This window comes from Aquarana catesbeiana, linkage group LG02, assembly GCF_042186555.1.
Source record: "Aquarana catesbeiana isolate 2022-GZ linkage group LG02, ASM4218655v1, whole genome shotgun sequence".
Classification (NCBI taxonomy): domain Eukaryota; kingdom Metazoa; phylum Chordata; class Amphibia; order Anura; family Ranidae; genus Aquarana; species Aquarana catesbeiana.
Genome location: NC_133325.1, coordinates 797,656,105 through 797,683,403, shown reverse-complemented (window position 1 = coordinate 797,683,403; position 27,299 = coordinate 797,656,105). Strand labels below are relative to the sequence as shown.

The 27,299-nt window shown below is 47.3% G+C and overlaps 1 protein-coding gene across 9 annotated transcripts in view; it reads left to right on the top strand.

Moving 5' to 3' along the window:
* STXBP5L (syntaxin binding protein 5L) overlaps positions 1 to 27,299 on the top strand; it is a 391,287-nt gene that overhangs the window by 63,007 nt on the left and 300,981 nt on the right. For all 9 annotated transcript variants that reach the window (XM_073617498.1, XM_073617500.1, XM_073617499.1 and 6 more), the window contains exon 2: positions 2,487 to 2,584. In XM_073617498.1, the coding sequence (XP_073473599.1) occupies positions 2,487 to 2,584 (98 nt within the window). The remainder of the gene's footprint in view (positions 1 to 2,486; positions 2,585 to 27,299) is intronic.

Below are 27,299 nucleotides of genomic sequence, written 5' to 3'. Positions count from 1 at the left end.
GCTTGCCATTCAGGCCAGTGAGTTCAATATTTGTTTCATCAGACCAGAGAATTTTGTTTCTCATGGTCTGAGAGTCCTTCAGGTACCTTTTGGCAAACTCCAGATGGGCTGTCATGTTTCTTTTACTAAGGAGTGGCTTCCATCTGGCCACTCTACTTTACAGGTCTGTTTGGTGGAGTGCTACAGAGATGGTTGTTCTTCTGGAAGGTTCTCCTCTCTCCACAGAGAAATGCTGGAGCTCTATCAGAGTGACCATCGGGTTCTTTGTCACCTCCCTGACTAAGGCCCTTCTCCCCCGATCGCTCCGTTTGGCCGGGCGGCCCACTCTAGGAAGAGTCCTGGTGGTTCCAAACTTCTTCCATTTACAGAAGATGGAGGCCACTGGGCTCATTGGGAGCTTCAATGCTGCAGAAATGTTTCTGTACCCTTCCCCCAGATCTGTGTCTCCATACAATCCTGTCTCCGAGGTCTACAGACAATTCCTTGGATGTCAAGGCTTGTTTTGTGCTCTGACATCTGGTACTGTTATCTGTGGGACCTTCTATAGACAGGTGTGTGCCTTTCCAAATCATGTCCAATCAACTGAATTTACCACAGGTGGACTCCAATCAAGTTGTAGAAACATCTCAAGGATGATCAGTGGAAACAGGAGGCACCTGAGCTCAATTCTGAGTGTCATGGCAGAGGCTCTGAATACTTATGTACACGGGAGGAGCCTGTGATACTTATGTACATGGGAGGAGCCTGTGATACTTATGTACATGGGAGGAGCCTGTGATACTTATGTACATGGGAGGAGCCTGTGATACTTATGTACATGGGAGGAGCCTGTGATACTTATGTACATGGGAGGAGCCTGTGATACTTCTGTATATGGGAGGAGCCTGTGATACTTATGTACATGGGAGGAGCCTGTGATACTTATGTACATGGGAGGAGTCTGTGAGACTTATGTACATGGGAGGAGTCTGTGATACTTATGTACATGGGAGGAGCCTGTGATACTTATGTACATGGGAGGAGTCTGTGATACTTGTGTGCATGGGAGGAGCCTGTGATACTTATGTACATGGGAGGAGTCTGTGATACTTGTGTGCATGGGAGGAGCCTGTGATACTTATGTACATGGGAGGAGCCTGTGATACTTATGTGCATGGGAGGAGCCTGTGATACTTATGTACATGGGAGGAGCCTGTGATACTTATGTACATGGGAGGAGCCTGTGAGACTTATGTACATGGGAGGAGTCTGTGATACTTATGTACATGGGAGGAGCCTGTGATTCTTATGTGCATGGGAGGAGTCTGTGATACTTGTGTGCATGGGAGGAGCCTGTGATACTTATGTACATGGGAGGAGCCTGTGATACTTATGTGCATGGGAGGAGCCTGTGATACTTATGTACATGGGAGGAGCCTGTGATACTTATGTACATGGGAGGAGCCTGTGAGACTTATGTACATGGGAGGAGCCTGTGATACTTATGTACATGGGAGGAGTCTGTGATACTTATGTACATGGGAGGAGCCTGTGATACTTATGTACATGGGAGGAGTCTGTGATACTTATGTACATGGGACGAGTCTGTGATACTTATGTACATGGGAGGAGTCTGTGATACTTATGTACATGGGAGGAGCCTGCGATACTTATGTACATGGGAGGAGTCTGCGATACTTATGTACATGGGACGAGTCTGTGATACTTATGTACATGGGAGGAGTCTGTGATACTTATGTACATGGGAAGAGCCTGTGATACTTATGTACATGGGAAGAGCCTGTGATACTTATGTACATGGGAGGAGTCTGTGATACTTATGTACATGGGAGGAGCCTGCGATACTTATGTACATGGGACGAGTCTGTGATACTTATGTACATGGGTGGAGCCTGCGATACTTATGTACATGGGAGGAGTCTGTGATACTTATGTACATGGGAGGAGCCTGTGATACTTATGTACATGGGAGGAGTCTGTGATACTTATGTACGTGGGAGGAGTCTGTGATACTTATGTACGTGGGACGAGTCTGTGATACTTATGTACATGGGAAGAGCCTGTGATACTTATGTACATGGGGAGAAGCCTGTGATACTTATGTACATGGGAGGAGCCTGTGATACTTATGTACATGGGAGGAGCCTGTGATACTTATGTACATGGGAGGAGTCTGTGATACTTATGTACATGGGATTTTTTTTCATTTTTTATTTTTAATAAATTTGCAAAGATCTCAAACTTCTTACACGTTGTCATTATGGGGGGATTGTTTGTAGTATTTTGTAGGAAAATAATGAGTTTCCATTCCAGTAATCCATTTTGGAATAAGGCGATAACATAACAAAATGTGGAAAAAGTGAAGTACTGTGAATACTTTCCCGGATGCACTGTAAGGGGGGTGACATAATTTTTTGAGTGATTGCAGAAAAGGATTGTTTAAATATCATTTCAATAACCGGCTCTGTCATTGTTTTTCTTTTTAGACTGTTCGACATGGATTTCCTTATCAGCCCACCGCTTTAGCTTTTGATCCGGTTCAGAAAATTTTGGCCGTTGGGACAAGAAACGGAGGAGTACGCATGTATCCTTTTCTGATTACCATAATCGTTGCAGTTTGTTACAAAAACGTGTTCAAACCCCGAGGTAAGATGGCGTCTTATTTCCTATCATACAATTGCAGGATATTCCAGTGTAACATTTAGTCATTGGAGGTGATTGGGAGGAGAACGTTCACCAAATTTGTGTACATTGCAATCCTATTGTGTGTAATGGCAATTCTTATGCAAAGTTAACAATAAGCTTTTCTTATTTGATCCCTTTTGGTCTGTGAAATTCACCATTGGAAGTTTTTAGTTATATCTGCTGGGTAAATGAAAAAAACATATGTGCTCCCTGCATGTGCTGACCGTTCTCAGTTATATTGTTCCCAGTTCTCTCTGTGAACTACAGAACACCTCTCCTTATAGTATAGAGATGAAGAGAGGGGAGGTGCTCTGTAGTCCTGCCCTAAGACCCCTTTCACACTGGGACCGCCTGTGCAGTAGCTCTAAAGCGGTGATTTCGGCCGCTAGCTGGGAGCTTTCAATCCCCGCTAGCGGCCGAAGGGGTTAAAAGCGCCTGTGTTGCAGCGCTTCCGAAGCACTTTTCATTTGCTTTGGAAGCGCTGCCCATTCATTGCTATGGGCAGGGGCGTTTTGGGGGTGCTGTATACAGCGCTCCCAAACCGCCCAAAAGATGCTGCTTGCAGAACTTTTTTTAACGTCCTGCAAGCGCAGCGCCCCAGTGTGAAAGGACTTACTGGGTTTGGCATACTCATACTTCTTGCTGTTTGTGTAGCAGCTAAACGCAAGGCATCACTAAAAGGCGGACCGTGGTCCGGATGCGGACCGAGCCACTGTTCCATCCAGACACGCGATCACACAATTTAGGAGCCGCCAGTCTATGTCACTGCCCCCCTTCACATCTTTTTCACCCCACACACAGCCAGAGTAGTGTCCTCTACCCCCCTTCACCCCTACTTTAGGCAGAGCAGAGAGCGGGAGGCAGACCATTTAACACAGCAGTGCTAGGACTGTCCTGCAGCCAATCACCATCTGGTTAACTCGAAAAGTTAACATCTGAAGCTCCTGCTCCTGCACTCCGTTCAATGGTGATGATTTGAAGGGGTGTGTGAGGTGAAGGGGGTTCAGTACACTATTGTAAAGGGTGGGGGGGGGTGATATGCAGGGGGCCTAAGAAGAACACTGTTGTAAAGGGGAAACTAACGTGAATTAGGGGACTGTGATATGGGGGGGGGGACTGAGGACACTGAATTAAAGGATTGTCATGTAGAAAGAGAGGGCTGAAAAAATTCAGTTCAAAGAAAATTTTACTGATCAGACCCGTCATGAATTTTAATTCAATACCCCTGAGCTAAAGGATCACACTCTGATTGTGTCTCATTTCTGGAACTGGGGGGTAGGGTGTTGAGAGCGTCTGCAGCAGTCAGTTGGGCTCCAGCTATTATGTTTTGTGGTGCAAGACTAATCATAATAAGGACTTGTGTAGGTGGGTAGGTGGGCTTTTGTTTGCATCATAACCGCTACTTTCCCTTTACAAGTCAAGGGGAATGGAAAAGCAGCTTGATGTAGGTTGATGCAGCTTAGAAGGAAGTCAATGGCAGATCAGGGGGAGGTCAAAGTACCTGATAGTGAACTGTGATGGATCTCAGAAGCTTTTCAAATGCAAGTGCAATCAGGGCTGATCCTGGGGTCACAGACGCCTGGGTGCAGAAATAGTTCTGGTACCCCCACATGGGCGTGGTCATCTTATTAACTCCTCCCCTACCCTAAAGAGTCTTCGTTACCCTGGGATCCTTCCACGATCTCTTATCAAAATACAGGAAGAGGAGCAGAGTACTCTAATGGGACCTGGAGGAGGTCTCTCTAATGGACACAGAGAGGGCCTCTGTTAGAGAGTCTGTTAGAAAGAGCCCCCACCAGGCCCCATTAGAGACTACAATGGGGTCTAATGGATCCTGGAGGGGGGGGTCTCTCTAACAGAGGTCCTCTCTGTGTCCATTTGAGAGTCTGATGTTAGAAAGAGCCCCCATCAGTATCAATGCAGCCTCATCAGTAGTCATAAGTGCAGCCTCATCATTACCCATCAACCCAGCCTCATCAGTACCCATCAACGCAGCCTCATCAGTACCCATCAATGCAGCCTCATCAGTACCCATCAATGCAGCCTCATCAGTACTCATCAGTGCAGCCTCATCAGTACCCATCAACGCAGCCTCATCAGTACTCATCAGTGCAGCCTCATCAGTACCCATCAGTGCAGCCTCATCAGTACCCATCAATGAAGCCTCATCAGTACTCATCAGTGCAGCCTCATCAGTATCCATCAGCGCAGCCTCATCAGTACCCATCAGTGCAGCCTCATCAGTACCCATCAGCGCAGCCTCATCAGTACCCATCAATGCAGCCTCATCAGTACCCATCAGTGCAGCCTCATCATTACCCATCAATGCAGCCTCATCAGTACCCATCAATGCAGCCTCATTATTACCCATCAATGCAGCCTCATCAGTACCCATCAATGCAGCCTCATCATTGCAGCCTCATCATTACCAATCAACGCAGCCTCATCAGTACCCATCAATGCAGCCTCATCAGTACTCATCAGTGCAGTCTCATCAGTAACCATCAGTGCAGCCTCATCAGTATCCATCAACGCAGCCTCATTAGTACCCCTCAACGCAGTCTCATCACTACCCATCAATGCAGCCTCATCAGTACCCATCAGTGCAGCCTAACCAGTGTCCATCAATGCAGCCTCATCAGTGCCCATCATTGGACTATGCAACGCCCAAAAAAGCAAGCTGCATTCCATCAAATGCCCATCAACACACTCCCAAAGCCCTTTCGATGCAACCTACCAAGCACTCACTTGATAGTTTGTAGATCTCTGTGTCTTTTGCTTCGATTTGTGCGGATGGACTCCGGCGCGGGTCATTTGAGTTTTCGGGACTGAACTCAGAAAAGCCATGCAACTTTCAGGTTGTGGCCTTGGCAGCAGGACAGGAAATTAAACTGGACTCTTACAGTTTATTAACTTTAATTGCCTTCTAATGTATTAATTGGTCTTTTTATGTGTTTGTTGCTTCAGCTGTAAATATATAGGTTCGGAAATTAATTTGAGATTAGCTAGGAAAGATGGCTGGGAGGAGGGGGAGGCTTTCCACTGCAGATAATTGCCGCCTGGGCTGATCTGCAAAGTAAACATAGCACCCTTTATGGAGAAAAACACAGTGCACAAATCGAATTCTTCTTATTTTTCCATGAAAATACATTTTTTTTTTTAAAAGCGTGCATGAAGCATATATTGCATACATTTTTCTCTATTGAATGAATTTATTCAATTCTTTTTTTTGAGAATCTTCAATGAATTCAATTATTCAATTAAAAATTAAACAACCCAGTTTATAAAAGTGACCCTATACACCAGGCATCCCTAAATGGCGGACCGCAGTCCAGGTTGGGCTTGAGTCAATGTCTCAACTGGACCCGCCGCGGTTGCGCCATTTAGGAGCCAGTTCTTCCCCTCAGCCGCCACTAGCACTGTCTGCTTTACAGAGCTGATATTGGGAGGCAGCACAGCAATGGATGGAGGGCAGGAGCTGGCCCAGTTAACTGATTGATTGCTAGGGCCTCCCTGCATCCTAGCAACCAATCAATTAACTGGGGCAGCACCCGCTCGCCATCCTTCGCTTTGCTGGCCTTCCGATGTCAGCTCTAGACCTTCTGTGCTTCCCGCCTTATCCACTATGTAAGGTAGGACAGGGAAAAGGGCTCCAAAATGAAAACAGTCACTTCCAGTGCTAAAAGTTCTTCTGAAGTAAAGGGCAGCAGGTATAGTAGTAGTAAAATGGTATATCCCAAGACTGGGTGGATGCTGCCTTTCTCAGATGGGGTAATCCGAAGGAAACTACAAGAAAAACAAAATGGAAGGCAAGCACACCTAGTGCATTACCAATGATAATTTCATAATATAAAACTTTTATAAAAGTGTGCAACTGTCAATGAGCCATTGTAATACAAAGTGTATGGACATGCCACGGAACACAACACCGGGTACGGCTGATGTGTTTCGGGGGCGCACCCCCTTCTTAAGTGCTAAAAGGGCTCTTTCACTGCTATGAAGGACAGAGGAAGCCAGGGGTGATGTGAAGGGGGTCCGTGAAGGAAGGAGGGTGATATAAAAGGGGGGAGGGGTGAGAACAGGAATGTGAAGGGAGTCATATGAAGGGGGTGGGGTCAGGACAGGAACGTGAAGGGGGGCTAGGGACTGCAGTGTGAAGGAGGGGTGCTATAAAGCTAGTGAGGACATGAATGTGAGGGGGGGGGGGTCTGGGGACTGAAATGTGAAGGAGGGGTGCTATAAAGGGGGTGAGAACAGGAATGTGAAGAGGGCTGAGGATTGCAATGTAAAGGGGGGTTCTATAAAAGAGGCGAAGACAAGAATGTGAAGGGGGGCTGGGGACTGCAATGTGAAGGAGGGGTGCTATAAAGGGGGTGAGGACAGAAGTGTGAAGGGGGGCTGAGGATAGCAATGTGAAGGGCGGGTTCCATAAAGGGGGTGAGAACAGGAATGTGAAGGGGGCTGCTATAAAGGGGTGAGGACAGGAATGTGAAGGGGGCTGCTATAAAGGGGTGAGGACAGGAATGTGAAGGGGGCTGAGGTTTGCAATGTGAAGGGAGGGGGTTCTATAAAGGGGTGAGAACAGAAATGTGAAGAGAGCTGAGGATTGCAATGTGAAGGGGGGTTCTAAAAAAGAGGTGAGAACAGAAATGTGAAGGCGGGCTGAGGTTTGCAGTGTGAAGGGGGTTCCATAAAGGGGGTGAGGACAGGAATGTGAAGGGGGGCTGGGGACTGCAATGTGAAGGAGGGGTGCTATAAAGGGGGTGAGGACAGGAATGTAAAGGGGGTACTATAAAGGGGGCGAGGACAGAAGTGTGAAGGGGGGCTGAGGATAGCAATGTGAAGGGGGGGTTCCATAAAGGGGGTGAGGACAGGAATGTGAAAAGGGGCAGGGGACTGCAATGTGAAGGAGGGGTGCTATAAAGGGGGTGAGGACAGGAATGTAAAGGGGGGTACTATAAAGGGGGCGAGGACAGAAGTGTGAAGGGGGGCTGAGGATAGCAATGTGAAGGGGGGGTTCCATAAAGGGGGTGAGGACAGGAATGTGAAAGGGGGCAGGGGACTGCAATGTGAAGGAGGGGTGCTATAAAGGGGGCAAGGTTTTCAATGTGAAGGGGGCTGAGGTTTGCAATGTGAAGGGGGGGTTATATAAAGGGGATGAGGACAGGAATGTCAAGAGGGCTGAGGATTGCAATGTGAAGGGGGTTCTATAAAAGAGGTGAGGACAGGAATGTGAAGAGGGGCTGGGGACTGCGATGAGAAGGGGGGTTATATAAAGGGGATGAGGACAGAAATGTGAAGGGGGGGTGGACTGCAATGTGAAGGAGGGGTGCTATAAAGGGGTTGAGGACAGGAATGTGAAGGGTGCTGAGGTTTGCAGTGTGAAGGGAGGGGGTTCTATAAAGGGGGTGAGGACAGAAATGTGAAGAGGGCTGAGGATTGCAATGTAAAGTAGGGGTGCTATAAAGGGGATGAGGACAGGAATGTGAATGGGGGGTGTGGACTTCAATGTGAAGGAGGGGTGCTATAAAGGGGGTGAGGACAAGAATGTGAAGGGGCTAAGGTTTGCAGTGTGAAGGGAGGGGGTGCTATAAAGGGGGTGAGGACAGAAATGTGAAGTGGGGCTGAGGATTGCAATGTGAAGGAGGGGTGCTATAAAGGGGGTGAGGACAGGAATGTGAAAAGGGGGGCTGGGGACTGCAATGTAAAGGAGGGGTGCTATAAAGGGGGTGAGGACAGGAATGTGAAGGGGGTGATATGAAGGGGGGCTGGAAACTGCAATTTGAAGTAGGCGGTTTATATAAAGGGGGGCTGAGGACTGTAATGTGAAGAGAGGGATGATGTACAGGGGGGCTGAGACCACTGCTGTAATAACAGGATTGTGATGTGAAGGATCTGAGGCTAGGTTCACATCATTGCATGCTGCGTTCTGCGTGTAGGCGGTCCATTTATTTTAGTGGGCTGCCTTGTACGTAGAACGGCAGAGAAAGAAGTCCCTGACCCTTTTTTTAAATTGCGCCGTACCGAGCTGCATGGTACTTGCAAAAATGTGCTGCGTTTCCCAATGCACAGAGGCACCATTAAGGCGCCTCTGCTGGAAGAAAAGAATGTGCCGCGTTTCCCAATGCACAGAGGCACCATTAAGGCGCCTCTGCTGGAAGAAAAGTTTACTGACTTGACCTTCGTGAATTTTGATTCAATCCCTGTACTATACACTGTCAGTGTAAACCAAATCAGCAAAATCGTATTTATTGCTTTAACATGTTATTGTATTTTCAGAGTTCATTTCCAATCTTTTTAACTCTGCAGCTTTCATTAAAATAATAATTGATTCAAATAAAATAATGAAGGCTCTTGTCCAGTAAACGATACCACCTCCACTTCACGGATAAGGAACGATAGATGTGATGTGTTGGTAGAGCATTGGTCCCAAAGCAGAATAAATAGGGCTTTAGATCCAAAAGGAAAAAATATATTTATATAAATATGTGAAAATTATAAATAGAATGTGATGTCTGGCCAGTGTCCCGAATCAGCCTTTGATCGTTTTATTTGGCAATTTGCTGTCCACTATTCTTCTAATTTATGACCAGTATTATTAACTCTCAGTATTTTGTAACCTAACACATTAAGCACAATACAGTTAACATTCCCCAGTAAACTTTTTGTTAAAATCCTTACCCCAGCAGTTGCCATTTACAACTTTCAATGCTGCTGGCACCTGCTGTCTTGGTGCTGCTTCCCTGAACTTCCGGGTCTTCACAGGAGGAGTTAACAGTGGACATTGCAGACTCGGGTCAGTTTGTTAGCTTGGAGAGATGAGGAGGGCAGAACAGGGGAGTTCCTGGCTATCCTAGGGTCAAGAGCTGTGTGTGATGCACATAGTGTAGGGAGACACAACTCTAGTCCCTGCATGCAAGGGTGGCTCCATAGGATACTGTTAGAATAAGGAGCCACCCTGGAACGGGAAACCTGAGATGGGGTCATGGCACCAGCCTAAACTGCAGCATAAGCAAGGCATACCCAGTAAATCACATTTGTCAAACACAAGGCCCGTAAGCCCATCAGACCTTGTTCTGTGGCTCTCATTGCCAGTTTTGTAGCCGGAATGTGGCAGAATTCTGCCACCTCCGGCTTTCACCCTTTGATGCAGTGAGAGAAAGATCTCCAGAGAGAGAGAACACTCTTCCTGCAAGGCGAGGCAGAGCCGCCTACACAGGGAGGTACTGGAGCCGGGCCAGGTAGGAGGGAGAGATGTGAGGAAGCTTTAGGGGGGAGGGGGGTTTCACACAGCACACCCCTGAATCCTGCACTCTGTACATAGCGCACCCCTGAACTAGGGATCGACCAATATAGTTTTTTCGGTGCCGATACGATACTGATATTTCGGCCACCTCTGAGGCTGATAGCTGATATTCTGTACATTTAAAAAAAAAATTTTTTACACTGTCCTTTTACATTTTTTTTTTTATCACTGTTATTGCTGTCACAAGTAAACATCCCTATTGACAGTAATAGGCAGTGACAGGTACTCCTTATGGAGGGATCAGGGGTCTGTAAGACCACAAATCCCTCCTCTGCACTTGAAAGTATTCAAAACGTCAAGATTGGCCTTTTTGAATACTCTCTGTTTTTTAAAACTGGCGCGTTTAATATGGCAGTAATCCGGGAAGTGATGTCATGACATCGCTTCCGGGGTACTAGATCTGAGACCCGAATGAAGCATCGGCTTTGTTCAGGTCTTCGGCCAGCCGGCGGACGTGCCAGCTGGTTGCTCCGGCCTCCCGGTGGGACGGGAGAGCCCGGGCGAGCGGCGGAGGGAGGGGGCATTACATGTTACAATAAATCTGACTGTCCGCTCTAAAGAACGGTAGCGGTGTGATGCATGCAGCTGAATGCATCACCCCCTTAAAACCCCTTGAAGCAATACTGGTAATATCGGGTACGTTTGTGACTGACCGATACTTAAAAAAAAAAGTGAATATTGGCCGCCGATAATCAGCTGCACCGATAATCGGTCAATCCCTACCCTGAACCCTGCACTCGCTACATAGCACACCCCTGAACACTGCACTCTGTACGTAGCGCACCCATGAACCCTGGAGTCTGTAAGTAGTGCACCCCTGAACCCTACACTCTGTACGTAGCACACCCCTGAACCCTGCAGTCTGTACATAGTACACCCCTGAACCCTGCAGTCTGTACGTAGCACACCCCTGAACCCTGCAGTCTGTACATAGTACACCCCTGAACCCTGCAGTCTGTACATAGCGCACCCTTGAACTCTGCACTCTGTATGTAGCATACCCCAGATACAACCGGCCCTTTCAGGGAAACCATACTGCTGATGCGGCCCGCGATGAAATTGAGTTTGACATCCCTGCAATAAATGATTAAAGTGGTTGAAAACCTCTCTGTGTCACTTGTACGTATAGGTAAGCCTATAATAAGGCATACCTATAGGTACTGTAAATATCTCCTAAATGTGCGCCGTTTAGGAGATTTTTGCTGTACACTGCGCCGATGATGTCGCATGATGTCGGCCCTCTGTGCAATTTCTTCACTAGCAAGTGCCTAATGGCTCCCGTGCGCATGTGCGGGAGTGAGGTCACGCGTCTCCGGCCAGTCACAGTCCTGGAGTCCGCGGCCCCGGAAGGAAGAGTGGCGAAGATGGATGCACCCATCAGCGGGGACAGAGTGGGCTTTGTTTGCAGGTAAGTGCCACATAATGGGCTAGTATGTGATGCATACTAGCCCATTATGCTTTTACTTTTCAGGGGGAAAAATGAGGAAGTAAAACCCATCAGGGTTTACTTCCTCTTTAAGTCAGTTGCTGAAAGTACATTAAAAAACTGAGGGTTTAATATCACTTTAAGGCCTGATGAAGGAGTGTTGATCCTGAAACATGTCGGCTTTCTCTTATGACAATAAGTATTTGCTGGACTTACATTAGATCTGTGGTGCTCTTACCAATCCCACATTCTTTAACACAAAAGGAAAACAAATTAAAACTGCTGTTCTCACACATATGATTAAGGGGTGCAAGTTTATATGTTAAAAAGAAAGATACGGGTTTTCATGATATAACCCACTGTAACCGGTTCCTACGCCCCCAGAGCATACAATTTTGAAGGGCTAACAAAGCAGTTTTGCCTTTGGGTTCATCACAAAGGTTTTACATCTGCTGGTTTGTGATTAGTCTCACATTTCTGTTTTTCAAAGGGAGCTTATTATAAGCCTGACTTCTTCTTTAAAGCTGTTAGAGGAGTAATGCGCTTCCTCTTCTGCTGGGTTGGAAGGTTTCCATCGGTGATGTCACCCGGTCTGTGCCCATCTGGTAATGCCTTCAAATCTCCCACATATCAAATCTGCTCCATGCAATCCAAGACAAAGAAAAGAATGTCTAGCTGCTGTTATTCCTAATAGCTTCACCATGTTTCTTCTAGTATATGGATGAATTATGACACATGATGGATTATGCTGCCTACTATGAGAAGCATTGTATGTATAGAACTGGCTTGCCCAGCATACTATACATGGGTCTTATCTTGGTCTACGGCTCGTAGTTTTATCTTCTAAATACCCCCTTGTCCATTCTGCACAGTACCTCCTCTGAGGTTGGCGCTGAGTGAAAGATATGATGACATTAGAGTCATGTGACTGTTGAGCAGGGGCGGCCTGTCCATTAGGGGCGCCCGGGCGCCACCCCCTCACCCACAGCTACCCCATCTATCCATGCATCTGGGCCCCTTTCAGGATGCCAGATGCATGAATTCCAGCGGGGGGGGGGGGGGGGGGGGGTGTTTTGAAGCACCTGACAACAGCCAGAGGCTCTAATAGGAAAATAGGGTGGGCATGGGGTGCAGAGCATTGCGCTACGAGCCCACCCAGGTGTATTACAAAAGCGAAGGAATATTCGCTATTGAAACGCTGATCCTCCTCCCGGCCAATCGGGAAGCGGGTATGAGACCTGTTTCCTGATTGACCGAAAAGAAAAGAGTTCCGATTGGTCACCGAGGAGGAGGGAGGAAACAGAAGCCGCAAAGAGCAGGGGAAGAGGAAGCAGTTGCCGCCACCGTGATGCCCGCGGAGAGCAGGGGAAGCCGCCGGTGAAGCCGGGGAGAGGCGCTGCCTGCAAATAGATGGGGTAGTGCTCCGGACCCGACCGGGGGGGGGGGGGGTTTGGGGGCGAATGGTGGTGGCACCGTTTACTGCCCCCTCAAAAAGAATTACCACCGCCCCCTACTGCTGTTGAGCCTGTATTATGCTTCCTAAAGCAGACATGCAAGCTCCTCTCTAATGCCAGGACTGAGAAAAAGAAAAGATGACATCACAGTCACGTGACCTGGCTGAGCCTATGTTATGCTAACTAGAGCAGGCAGACAAGTTCCTCTGTAAGGCCAGGACTGAGAGAAAGAAAAAAATGACATCACAGTCATGTGACTGTATTGAGAATGCATTAGGCTACTTAGAGCAGACAGGCAAGCTCCTCAGCATGGAGAGAAAAAAAAAAGATGACATCACGGTCATGTGACTGTACTGAGCCTGTTATGTTGCCTAGAGCAGACAGGGAAGCTCCTCTGAGTCCGGAGAAAGAAAAGATGACATCACAGTCACATGACTGGGCTTAGACTGTGTTATGCTGCCTAGAGCAGACAGGGAAGTTCCTCTAGGTCTGGGACTGAGAGAGAAAGAAGTATGACATCACAGTCATGTGACTGGGCTGAGACTGTCTTGTGCTACCTAGTGCTGTAGTCTTGCTAAACTGATAAAAAATTGATTGGATAATATTGGTAACAGTTTAATTATATTGTTTTCTGGAACTCTAAGGGGGTGTATTCATAAAAATATTTGCAGAACTTTTCATCCTGTAAATGGCATGTACATTGGTTCTGTGCAAATGTCAGCAAAGTAGAATGTGAATAGGCTATTTTCTCTGCAGGATGGATATTCTTCATTCATAAGAATAGCGTGAATCAGGAAAATACCACATTATGGGCCCAACCTTTTAAAAATCCTTGCTCCCGAAAAGTGATATTTTGGTATAGGTGACGTTTCGTGGGCTTATTTAGCCCCTGGCTACTTGTATGTCTTGCATACTCCAACACTGATATCTCCTTGGTATAATTCCTGACTCTGTTCCTGGCTAAGACTCCTTTCACACTAATACCGCGTACACACGGTCTGATTTTTCGGCTACAAAAGTCCGACAGCCCGTCCGACAGACTTTCGACGGACTTTTGGCGGACTTGCGGCAGACTTTCTAAAGAACGGACTTGCCTACATACGATCACACAAAAGTCAGACGGATTCGTACATGATGACGTACACCGGACTAAAATAAGGAAGTTGATAAGCAGTAGCCAATAGCTGCCCTAGCGTGGGTTTTTGTCCGTCGGACTAGCATACAGACGAGCGGATTTCTGGGTCCGGCGTAGTTACGACGTAAAGATTTGAAGCAAGTTCCAAATCTAAAGTCCGTCAGATCTGCGGCTGGAAAAGTCCGCTGAAGGTCCGGGGAAGCCCACACACGATCGGATTGTCAGCCGGCTTTAGTCCGTCGGCGTCCGTCGGACTTTTGTAGACGAAAAGTCTGACCGTGTGTACGCGGCATTAGGCAGTTTTCAGGCGTTTTAGCGCTAGAAATGGCGCCCGTAAATCGCCTGAAAACTGCCTCCCATTCTTTGCTTTCCCACTGGGGCGGTGCGTTTGAGGGGCTAACCCCTCATAATGGGCACAGTAGTTGTATAGACCCAAGAGCTCAGCACAGGGATGGTGGGAACCCCTCATAATGAGTACAGCAGGCATACAGACCCAGGAACTCAGCACAGAGATGGTAGAAGCCCCTGATTATAGGCACAGCAGGTGTACAGACCCGGTAACTTGGCACAGTGATGATGGTAACCCCTCATAATGGGCATAGTAGTTGTTCAGACCCAAGAACTCAGCACAGGGATGGTGGGAACCCCTCATAATGGCCCTTGCATGTGTGCAGATGTGGAAACTCAATACAGGAGTAGTAGGTGTACAGACCTGGGTAACTCAGCAAAGGGATGGTGAGAACCCCTCATAATGGGCACATCAGGTGTACAGACCTGGGAACTCAGCACAGGGATGGTGGGAACCCCTCATAATAGGCACAGCAGGTATAAAGACCCGGGAACTCAGCACAGGGATGGTGAGAATCCCTCATAATGGGCACAGCGGGTGTAGACTCAGAAACTCAGCACAGGGATGGTGGGAACCCCTCATAATGGGTACCGTAGTTGTTCAGACCCGGGAATACAAAGCAGGAATGGTGGGGGCCCCTCATAATGGACACCGCTGGTGTACAGACCTGGATCACTCACAGTAGGGATGGTGGGGAGCCCAAATGCAGAGATCTCACCAACTGAGTCCCCTAGCGATGAAAGAAAACGTCAGACGGATTAACCCTCCAGCATCTACCAAAAACAAAATATGAGTTGCGGGTGAACCAACCAGTTAAACATCTCATAAAAGCTAAGAGTTTACTGATTTCACTAACCCAGATCCTGCGGGTAAGACTGCGACTGGCTCTGGGGTTTCTAGAACTGCCAGTGATGGTAAGAGGTGGGAGTCAGATGAATAGAGGAAGAGTCTCCGCCGGGCTCTGCTATCATTAGATACACTCTATTAAATCTGGTCCAGGAGAGAAAACAATTCCACATTGCTAACATTTCCTTTTAACCTGCTGGTTGATGTACCTGTTTGGCCTAGTTGTTTCCTTGCTATTACATGTGTCTGTTGTAATTTCATCCTCTGCGACTCCCCTCTGTGGATCTGCCGTGTTGACTGGGGACAGTGGAGCACCGCAGGGGGGGGACACGCTGGTGTGGTGTTGCTTTAACTGTCTCCCCTTGTTGGGTATCACGATGCTTGCGACCTGAGCAGATTTAACTAGAAATGTGTTTTATTCCTATCAGATGAGGCTCCTAAAATAAAGCAGCTGGGTGCTAGCCTGATGTTATTTATGCAGTTTAATTTACAGTGCTGTGAAAAAGTATTTGCCCCCTTCCTGATTTTTTTTTTTTTTTGCATATTTGTCACAGTTAAATGATTCAGATCATCAAACAGATTTTAATATTACACACAGATCATTTTAAATGACGATTTAATTTATTAAGGGAAAAAAGCTGTCTGAACCTGCCTGAAAAAGTAAGTGACACCCCCCCCCCCCCCATTGGGAGCCATTGGCTCACGCTGCTGTCAATCATAGCCAGTGAGCCAATCAGAAGACGGGGGGGGGGCTTTGCGCCACGGCTCGGTTTGTGAACGGACACATGGAACTGCTGATCGGGAGCGCGCCTGCTCGGGTGCCCCCATTGCAAGCTGCTCGCTATGGGGGCACCCGGCAGGAGGGAGGAGCCAGTAGAGGAGGATCCGGGCTACTCTGTGCAAAACCACTGCACAGAGCAGGTAGGTATAATGTGTTTGTTATGTAAAAACAAAAAAAACAGAGTTTACAATCACTTTAATAAATTAAATCGGCATTTTAAAACTGCATTTTGTATTTACTCGGGTTATCTTTGTGTAATATTAAATTTAGTTTGATAATCTTAATTATTTCAAGCGGTTGAATACCCTGCTTTCAAATTTTTACCTACAGGTAAGCCTATAATTAGGCTTACCTGTAGGTAATATGAATATCTCCTAAACCTGTACAGTTTAGGAGCAGTGGCGTCTCCAGCTTTCATATTTGGGGGGGGGGCACATGGGGGGACAGGGACAAAAGTAGGGGGGCCAACTGTAAAATGTAATTAATATATATATATCTCAGTGGGGATGGAAAGTATTCAGGCCCCCTTAAATTTTTCACTCTTTGTTATATTGCAGCCATTTGCTAAAATCATTTAAGTTCATTTTTTTCCTCATTAATGTACACACAACACCCCATATTGTACACACAGCACCCCATATTGTACACACAGCACCCCATATTGACAGAAAAACACAGAATTGTTGACATTTTTGCAGATTTATTAAAAAAGAAAAACTGAAATATCACATGGTCCTAAGTATTCAGACCCTTTGCTCAGTATTTAGTAGAAGCCCCTTTTGATCTAATACAGCCATGAGTCTTTTTGGGAAAGATGCAACAAGTTTTTCACACCTGGATTTGGGGATCCTCTGCCATTCCTCCTTGCAGATCCTCTCCAGTTCTGTCAGGTTGGATGGTAAACGTTGGTGGACGGCCATTTTTAGGTCTCTCTAGAGATGCTCAATTGGGTTTAAGTTAGAGCTCTGGCTGGGCCATTCAAGAACAGTCACGGAGTTGTTGTGAAGCCACTCCTTCGTTATTTTAGCTGTGTGCTTAGGGTCATTGTCTTGTTGGAAGGTAAACCTTCGGCCCAGTCTGAGGTCCTGAGCACTCTGGAGAAGGTTTTCGTCCAGGATATCCCTGTACTTGGCCGCATTCATCTTTCCCTCGATTGCAACCAGTCGTCCTGTCCCTGCAGCTGAAAAACACCCCCACAGCATGATGCTGCCACCACCATGCTTCACTGTTGGGACTGTATTGGACAAGTGATGAGCAGTGCCTGGTTTTCTCCACACATACCGCTTAGAATTGAGGCCAAAAACTTCTATCTTGGTCTCATCAGACCAGAGAATCTTATTTCTCACCATCTTGGCGTCCTTCAGGTGTTTTTTTTTAGCAAACTCCATGCGGGCTTTCATGTGTCTTGCACTGAGGAGAGGCTTCCGTCGGGCTACTCTGCCATAAAGCCCCGACTGGTGGAGGGCTACAGTGATGGTTGACTTTCTACAACTTTCTCCCATCTCTCAACTGCATCTCTGGAGCTCAGCCACAGTGATCTTTGGGTTCTTCTTTACCTCTCTCACCAAGGCTCTTCTCCCCCGATAGCTCAGTTTGGCCGGACGGCCAGCTCTAGGAAGGGTTCTTGTCATCATAAACGTCTTCCATTTAAGGATTATGGAGGCCACTGTGCTCTTAGGAACCTTAAGTGCAGCAGAATTTTTTTTGTAACCTTAGCCAGATCTGTGCCTTGCCACAATTCTGTCTGAGCTCTTCAGGCAGTTCCTTTGACCTCATGATTCTCATTTGCTCTGACATGCACTGTGAGCTGTAAGGTCTTATATAGACAGGTGTGTGGCTTTCCTAATCAAGTCCAATCAGTATAATCAAACACAGCTGGACTCAAATGAAGGCGTAGAGCCATCTCAAGGATGATCAGAAGAAATGGACAGCACCTGAGTGTCACAGCAAAGGGTCTGAATACTTAGGACCATGTGATATTTCAGTTTTTCTTTTTGAATAAATCTGCAAAAATGTCAACAATTCTGTGTTTTTCTGTCAATATGGGGTGCTGTGTGTACAATATGGGGTGCTGTGTGTACAATATGGGGTGCTGTGTGTACATTAATGAGGAAAAAAATTAACTTAAATGATTTTAGCAAATGGCTGCAATATAACAAAGAGTGAAAAATTTAAGGGGGTCTGATTACTTTCCATCCCCACTATATATATATATATATATACTTGGCACACCTAATATATATATATATATATATATAATCTCAAGAATTTGAAAGAGAGGAAGGAAGGGAGAGAGAGCTATCAATGCCGGGTCTGACATCACTGGTTGCTAGAGGCGGCTCTAGCAACCAGTGGCCGGGAGTAGACTCAGGAGGCGGAGCCGAAGCCAACAATACGGCGGCTCAGTCCATACCTGTCCCCTGCATTCCCAGTGTCCGTTTTTTTTTTTTAACTGGGGGAGATATTCACCTTGCATGCAGCCGCTGACGTCAGGGGCACATGCACTCTGAAGGTCTGGCGGATGCTGCCAGAAAAAAATCAGAGCCCCTTGCCGCAAAGGGGACTCCCGTGCGCATGCGCGGGGGTAACATCATGGTGGCTCCGGCCACTTACAGTGCCGGAGCCGCGAAACCGGAAGAAATGCAGAGGAAACATGTCCGCTCCCTCAGCGGTGACCGGGAGGCACTGCCGGCGCTTCGTTCTAAGGTAAGTATTTCATAATGAGCTAGTATGCAGTGTGTACTAACTAGCTCATTATGCTTTTGCCTTATGTGTTTTTTTCTTGCGGCATACAACCACTTTAAGTGTGACAAATATGCAAAGAGATCAGGAAGGGGGCAAATACTTTTTTCACAGCACTGTAAGTAGGTGTTTTGTAGACTTATTGGAGAGGTGACAACACCTCTTCTCTATAAGTACAGTATGATGAGAGCGTTGTATATAACATACAGGAAGCGTGTTAAAATCGAAACAAACCAAGTAAAAATAAAGCCTGAACAAGGAAAGCGATTCAGCCTCTACATCCAACGGCTGGTTATCTGCAATATATGACCCTTTTGTTGTTGGCTGTATAGATACACTATAATGAGTGGCACTAAGCGCGTGTTGTGAAAAGACATTGCATTGTGGGGAAATAACAAGTGTTGTGTGCTGTTGTGTAGGTAGATTTATTGCGGCAACATATGTAATTGTAGAGGAGGAAGGAAAGTTCCTTGTGGGAATGGTGCTGGGATTTAATCAGACATGTGGTCTGCAGTGTACAGGGTGGAATGTTGCAGCTGCTTCTATTAGTAATCATATCACGCACTGGGTGCAGTGCAGATCAAGCTCTCCCTCCTACCTAATCCTGCAATAATGATTTTTTTTTTCTATCACCTCTAAGCAAGCACCTTTACAAAAAGCAACATGGCAAAGATTGGCTTCCTGAGTTCTCCGGATTCAAGTTTCGTTTTAACCCCTTACGAGCCATGGACTTATTAGACATAAATGGAGGGATGTGGTTCACTCTAAACTCCAGAACCCTTTCCTATTTAAATGCAGCAGGCGCCGTTGCAAGGTCATGAATGAGAGAGTGGATCCCCCCAGCCCCTTTTAAAGTGATATTAAAGGTTCAGGGTCTTTTTTTTTTAAGCACTTAAAGTGGAGTTCCACCCCAAAAATAAAAATAATGTGCTTAAAAAAAATTAAAAAAAAAAACATTTGGAGAAAAATGTTTTATTTACTCACCTCTAAATGCCTGTTGCTAGGGGGTCCCTCGTAGTCTGCCTCCTTCGGTGCCTGGGCTCCTGATGTCACTTCCCGTGACCGGTCCCAGATGATTGCGCAGCCAGTGGCCGTGCGCGGCTCGCGCATGCGCAGTGGGTACCCGGCTGTGAAGCCACAGCCGGGCGCCCACAGTTAAAATGCCGCCGGCGCCGCTGAGCGGAGGGGGGGACGAGCGGGCCTTTGATCCACCGTATCGCTGGACCCTGGGACAGGTAAGTGTCCAAATATTAAAAGTCAGCAGCTGCAGTATTTGTAGCTGCTGACTTTTATTTTATTTTTTTTTAAATAGGAACCCCGCTTTAAGGACCGGAAGACTTTTCCCCTTTTTTTGCCTTTTTTTGTGATACAGCACTGTGTCGCTTTAACTGACAATTGCGCGGTCGTGCGACGTTGTACACAAACAAAATGTATGTCCTTTTTTTCCCCCACAAATAGAGATTTGTCTTGGTGGTATTTGATCATCTCTGCGGTTTTTATTTTTTTCGCTATAAACGAAAAAAGAGCGTCAATTTTGAAAAAAACAAAACAATATTTTTTACTTTTTGCTATAATAAATATCCCAAAAAAAATAAAAAATACATTTCTTCATCAGTTTAGGCCGATATGTATTCTTCTACGTGTTTTTGGTAAATTTTTAGTTTAAAAAAAAAAGTGTATATTGATTGGTTTGCGCAAACGTTATCGCATCTACAAAATAGGGGATAGATTTATGGCATTTTTATTATTGTATTTTTTTTACGAGTAATGGCGGTGATCTGCGATTTTTAGCAGAACTGTGACATTGCGGAGGACAGATCGGATACTTTTGACACTTTTTTGGGACCAGTGACATTTATACAGCGATCAGAGCTAAAAATAGCCACTGATTACTGTATAAATGATACTGGCTGGGAAAGGGGTTAACACTAGAGGGCGATCAAGGGATTAAGTGTTCCCTAGGGAGGTGTTTCTAACTGTGGGGGGGAGTGTAGTGACTAGAGGAGGAGACAGATCACTATTCCTAATCACTAGGAACAGCAGATCTCCCTCTACTCCCCTGCCAGAATGGGGATCTGCCTGTTTACATTGACAGATCCCTGTTCTGGCTCTCTGAGGAGCGATTGTGGGTGGCTGGCGGACATCGCGGCCGCCGGCCACGTGCATCAGCTCCAGGGTCGTGCCAAGGGAGGGCACGTGCGTGCCCCTTATAGCCCTTAAAGCGGACGCCGTACAGCTACGGCGATTTGCGCAGGGGAGCCAACCTGCCACCATATAATGACGGTGGCTGGTCGGCAACTAGTTAAATAGCAAATATGTTATGCTTACCTGGTTTTGCACAGAGTAGCCCCGATCCTCCTCTTCTCTGGGTCCCCCGCCAGCACTCCTGGCTCCTCCTCCTTTTGACTACCACCCCTTGCAAGCGGCTTGGGGGTACTCACGAGCCCTGATGGTTGCGTTCATATACACAGACAGCGGGGCTTTGCCCTCGTAATAGAATTTGATTGACAACAGCAGGAAACAAAGGCTCCTGTTGCTATTAGTCTGCCTTGTATGAAGGGAGAGAGCTGCTGCTCTTGTGCACATCGCTGGATGGAGATCGGCTCAGGTAAGTTTAAATGGTGGGGGCTGGGGGGGGATCCTGGACACAGGTTTTGTACCCCCCCCTTTTCCTTACCTGAACCCGATCGTTCCAGAGACAAAAATCTCCAGCAGCTGTCTCGGGTCCTCAGTGGATAGATTGATAGCAGCAGGAGTCATTGGCTCTAGCTGCTGTCATTTAAATCCAGTGATACGGGGGGCAGGGCCAAGTCCTGCTGTCTGTGTCAATGGAAAGCGGCTCTCCGTGGGGGCACTCGATGAACAGGAGGAGCCAGGAGCGGCGCCGGGGGATCCCAGAAAAGGAGGATCTGGGGGGGGGTGCTCTGTGCAAAACCCCCATGGTCCAGCAGTGGGCTTTTCCTGGTCTATGGAGCCTGCTCTGGGCTTGATGACGTCAGGAACAGTCCACAATTCAAGACCGCGGGGGTGGCAGACCGGTCTTGTGCTGGGAGGATCAGAGGATTTGGTAAATATATCACCCTTCTCCTTTCTCGACATAGATGAGTTAACCCATGCAGTGGTAGGGTTGCCACATCATCTCTTTAATCCAGGACACATATGAATTACACAGATTCTAAGGCTGATTTAATGCAGATAAGGCACCAATTGAGTTTAATTACCACCTTAATCAGCCACAGAACCCGTGTAATTAATGTGTGTCCTGGATTAAAGGGATGATGTGGCAACCCTATGCAGTGGGCTTTAATTCAGTACCTTCATCAGCCAACAGTGGCGGCATGAAGAAGCTGAATTACAGTGATTGTAAATACAATTTTTTTCTAACCACTTCAATATCACACAATAGCTGAGAGACAGCCATAGCACGGGTCTGTTGTTCTAGGGTGGGGGGTATTGGGCATGCTCTGTTAACGTGGTGTCCTTCAGACACAGCTGATCACAGATTGAGCTAAAGGACCAATCACAGCGTCCCTTTATCATGTGATCCGCTGTATCCAATCACAGCTGATCATATGTAAACAAACTTGCCGGTAACTGGCAAGACTGACAGGATACCTTTACACTGATGATCAGTGCCCTGATTTTTATGCAGCCCAATCAGTGCCCATCAGTGCCACCTATCAGTGCCCATCAGTGCTGCCTATCAGTGCCCATCAGCGTCACCGCACCGGTGCAGCCTCATCAGTGCCCCCTCATCAGTGTGGCTTATCAGTGCCCATCAGTGCCCTCTCATCATTGCTCATCAGTGCCGCCTCATCATTGCTCATCAGTGCCCTCTCATCATTGCTCATCAGTGCCCCCTCATCATTGCTCATCAGTGCCCCCTCATCATTGCTCATCAGTGTCCTCTAATCATTGCTGATCAGTGCCCCCTCATCATTGCTCATCAGTGCCCTCTCATCATTGCTCATCAGTGCCACCTCATCATTGCTCATCAGTGCCCTCTCAACATTGCTCATCAGTGCCACCTCATCATTGCTCATCAGTGCCCTCTCAACATTGCTCATCAGTGCCACCTCATCATTGCTCATCAGTGCCCTCTCAACATTGCTCATCAGTGCCCCCTCATCATTGCTCATCAGTGCCCCCTCATCATTGCTCATCGGTGCAGCCTCATCAGTGCCCCCTCATCATTGCTCATCAGTGCCCCCTCGTCATTGCTCATCAGTGCCCTCTCATCATTGCTCATCAGTGCCCCCTCATCATTGCTCATCAGTGCCCCCTCATCATTGCTCATCAGTGTCCTCTAATCATTGCTCATCAGTGCCCCCTCATCATTGCTCATCAGTGCCCTCTCATCATTGCTCATCAGTGCCGCCTCATCATTGCTCATCAGTGCCCCCTCATCATTGCTCATCAGTGCCCTCTCATCATTGCTCATCAGTGCCCCCTCATCATTGCTCATCAGTGCCCCCTCATCATTGCTCATCGGTGCAGCCTCATCAGTGCCCATCAGTGCCCCCTCATCATTGCTCATCGGTGCCCTCTCATCATTGCTCATCAGTGCCCCCTCATCATTGCTCATCAGTGCCCCCTCATCATTGCTCATCGGTGCCCCCTCATCATTGCTCATCAGTGCCCCCTCATCATTGCTCATCAGTGCCCCCTCGTCATTGCTCATCAGTGCCCTCTCATCATTGCTCATCAGTGCCCCCTCATCATTGCTCATCAGTGCCCCCTCATCATTGCTCATCAGTGTCCTCTAATCATTGCTCATCAGTGCCCCCTCATCATTGCTCATCAGTGCCCTCTCATCATTGCTCATCAGTGCCGCCTCATCATTGCTCATCAGTGCCCCCTCATCATTGCTCATTAGTGCCCTCTCATCATTGCTCATCAGTGCCCCCTCATCATTGCTCATCAGTGCCCCCTCATCATTGCTCATCGGTGCAGCCTCATCAGTGCCCATCAGTGCCCCCTCATCATTGCTCATCGGTGCCCTCTCATCATTGCTCATCAGTGCCCCCTCATCATTGCTCATCAGTGTCCTCTAATCATTGCTCATCAGTGCCCCCTCATCATTGCTCATCAGTGCCCTCTCATCATTGCTCATCAGTGCCACCTCATCATTGCTCATCAGTGCCCTCTCAACATTGCTCATCAGTGCCCCCTCATCATTGCTCATCAGTGCCCCCTCATCATTGCTCATCGGTGCAGCCTCATCAGTGCCCCCTCATCATTGCTCATCAGTGCCCCCTCATCATTGCTCATCAGTGCCCCCTCATCATTGCTCATCAGTGCCCCCTCATCATTGCTCATCAGTGCCCCCTCATCATTGCTCATCAGTGTCCTCTAATCATTGCTCATCAGTGCCCCCTCATCATTGCTCATCAGTGTCCTCTAATCATTGCTCATCAGTGCCCCCTCATCATTGCTCATCAGTGCCCTCTCATCATTGCTCATCAGTGCCCCCTCATCATTGCTCATCAGTGCCCCCTCATCATTGCTCATCGGTGCAGCCTCATCAGTGCCCATCAGTGCCCCCTCATCATTGCTCATCGGTGCCCTCTCATCATTGCTCATCAGTGCCCCCTCATCATTGCTCATCAGTGCCCCCTCATCATTGCTCATCGGTGCCCCCTCATCATTGCTCATCGGTGCCCCCTCATCATTGCTCATCGGTGCCCCCTCATCATTGCTCATCGGTGCAGCCTCATCAGTGCCCATCAGTGCAGTCTCATCAAGGCCCGTCAGTGAAGAAGAAAAATTACTTATTTGCAACATATTATAACAAACCTTTTCTTTTCAGAATTTTCTGTATTTTTCCGTTTGCTTAACTAAAAATAAAAAAACCCAGTGGTGATTAAATACCATAAAAAAAAGCTTTATTTGTCTCAAAAAAAGATAAAAATTTCATATGGGTTCCGTGTTGCATGACTGCGCAATTGTGATTCAAAGTGCAAGAGCCCTGAAAGCTGAAAATTGGCCTGGGCAGGAACGGGGGGTGAGAGTGCCTGATATTGGTGTGGTTAACTAAAATAAAAAAGATGTTATACTTACCTTCCCTGTATTGCATGATAGTGTCCCCCCCCCCCAAAAAAAACTGCTCAGGTTCTGAAAAAGAGGCTTCTTTTCAATGTCATACCTGTAGGCCACGTATGACCTCTCCCAAGCCTGCCAACTTCGAAGAAAGGGCACTCTACCGCATTTGAGACCCGCCCATGCTCAGTGTGGTTTCCCTCTGATGATGCGGATGAGCTCAGCATTGTGTGATAGAAGGAGAGAATGCACATGCTTCGGTTTTCAACGAGGTAGAACGCTCATTCCTTGGAAGCTGGAGGAGCACACCAAAGATCTGACGCCCCCTTGTCATCTAGGCTGGACGGGCTTGAAGGGGTTGCGTTCCTAGGAATTTATTGGACAGGTCGCACACAGCCTACAGATATGACATTGAAACAAAGCTTCCTTTTCAAAACCAGAGCAGTTTTTTTTTTTTATGTACTAGGGATGCTGGAATTGCACAAGCAATTTTATTGTGCACTAACCCTTTAATGGAGCACATGAGGTGCTGGTGATCCGGGCTTGCTTTTATGTAGTTAATAAAGGTGCATGAATGTTGTAAAATGTGATCTTTCCCGGACATCTAGGGCAGTATATAAAAGCACAGGACAAAGTCATTGTTGGTTGTAGCAAGTTATTGGTGGTTAGCAGTGACAGGAGAAGGGGCTGGGCAGGAAGGGTGGCTGCCCTGGGCACTGTGGTATCATGTGAGGTGATTGGGAGTGAGGGGATTTATGTTGGGAGGGGGAATGTGAAGGGTGTCAAGAGGCAATAGTTGTTCTAGGAGGGGAAATTTGGAGGTATGCTAGGGGCGGTGGTTTAGGCGGATTTGTTTTGGGAAGGGGGATAGGGGAAGAGGATTTGTGCTAGAAGTGGGGATTTTTTTTATGTGGAGGGGGGGGGGGGGTAGATTTGTGCTGGAAGCAGGGATTTCAGCAAGGTGGTGGATTTTTACTTGGAGGAGGGGGAATTAGGAGTAGGCATGCAGATTAGTGCTCAGTTTTTTGGGAGGGGGATTTTTGCTGACACGTAAAGTTCATACATCCTGGGGGGAGGCAATTTTGCATGGGGGCTGTAGATGACCTCCTCCCAGCATTGGTGGTTAGATGTATTCAAACCGAAATGTGATTGGTTGATTAATGATTGCTTTGTATTCCTTGGTGGTCAGTGAAAGTATTAAAAAATTTACATAGTGCCTGTGATCAATAGGAGGAGGAATAGTGCCCCATCATTGGTATCAGTGGGAGGAATACCATCATTTGGGTTAGTGGTGTCAGTGGGAGGAATAGTGACCCATCGTTGAAACCAGTGAAAGGAATAGTGCCCGATTGTTTGTCAGTGGGAGGAATAGTGCCCCATCATTCATGTCAGTGGGAGAGATAGTGCCATATTGTCTATGTCAGTGAAAGGAATAGTGCCCCATCGTTGATATCAGTGGAAGGAATAGTGCCCGTTTGTTGGTGTCAGTGGAAGGAATAATGCCCATTTGTTGGTGTCAGTGTAAGAATAGTGCCTCATCATTGGTGTCAGTGGGAGGAATAGTGCCCCATCATAGGTGTCAGTGCATGGAATAGTGCCCCATCTTTCATGTCAGTGGGAGAGTCAGTGCCCCATCTTTCGTGTCAGTGGGAGAGTCAGTGCCCCATTGTTTATGTCAGTGAAAGGAATAGTGCCCCATCGTTGACACCAGTGGAAGGAATAGTGCCAATTTGTTGGTGTCGGTGGATGAATAGTGCCTCATCATTGGTATTAGAGGGAGGAATAATGCCCCATGTTTGGTGTTAGTGGAAGGAATAGTGCCCCATCTTTGGTGTCAGTGGGAGAGATAGTGCCCCATTGTTTATGTCAGTGAAAGGAATAGTGCCCATTTGTTGGTGTCAGTGGAAGAATAGTGCCTCATCATTGTTGTCAGTGCAAGGATTAGTGCCCCATCATTGGTGTCACTGGAAGGGATAGTGCCAATTTGTTGGTGTCAGTGGAAGGAATAGTGCCCATTCGTTGGTGTCAGTGGAAGGAATAGTGCCACATCATTTATATCAGTGGAAGGAAGTATGCCCCATCTTTGGTGTCAGTCAAAGGAACGGGTCCCACTGTTGGTGTCAGTGAGAGAAAATATGCCCCACTGTTGGTGTTAATGGAAAGAATGGTGCCTTATTGTTTGTGTCAGTAGAAGGAAAAATGGCTCCTATGAAGGACGTAGGAATAGTGCCCCAAGGCTGAATAAAGACAGGCAAAGGGCCTCATCTGGCCCATGGGCCGCAGTTTGGAGATTACTGCTGTAGAACATAGACTTATTGCAGGAGAGGTATTCCCAATACCCAGTATAAGCTTCATGCTCTTGCTGATATATAGGAAGCCGGATGTTTTAGTGTGTCTTACAAGGAGAAGGAGAACGCAGACTGACAGAGAGATGACATCATCACTGTGCTACTGCTCCTTCATTGACCAGACACAGGCTGTAGGGTGGACATGGGGAAACATATCATCCTAGGCTCATAGGACGTGGGTTGAATGA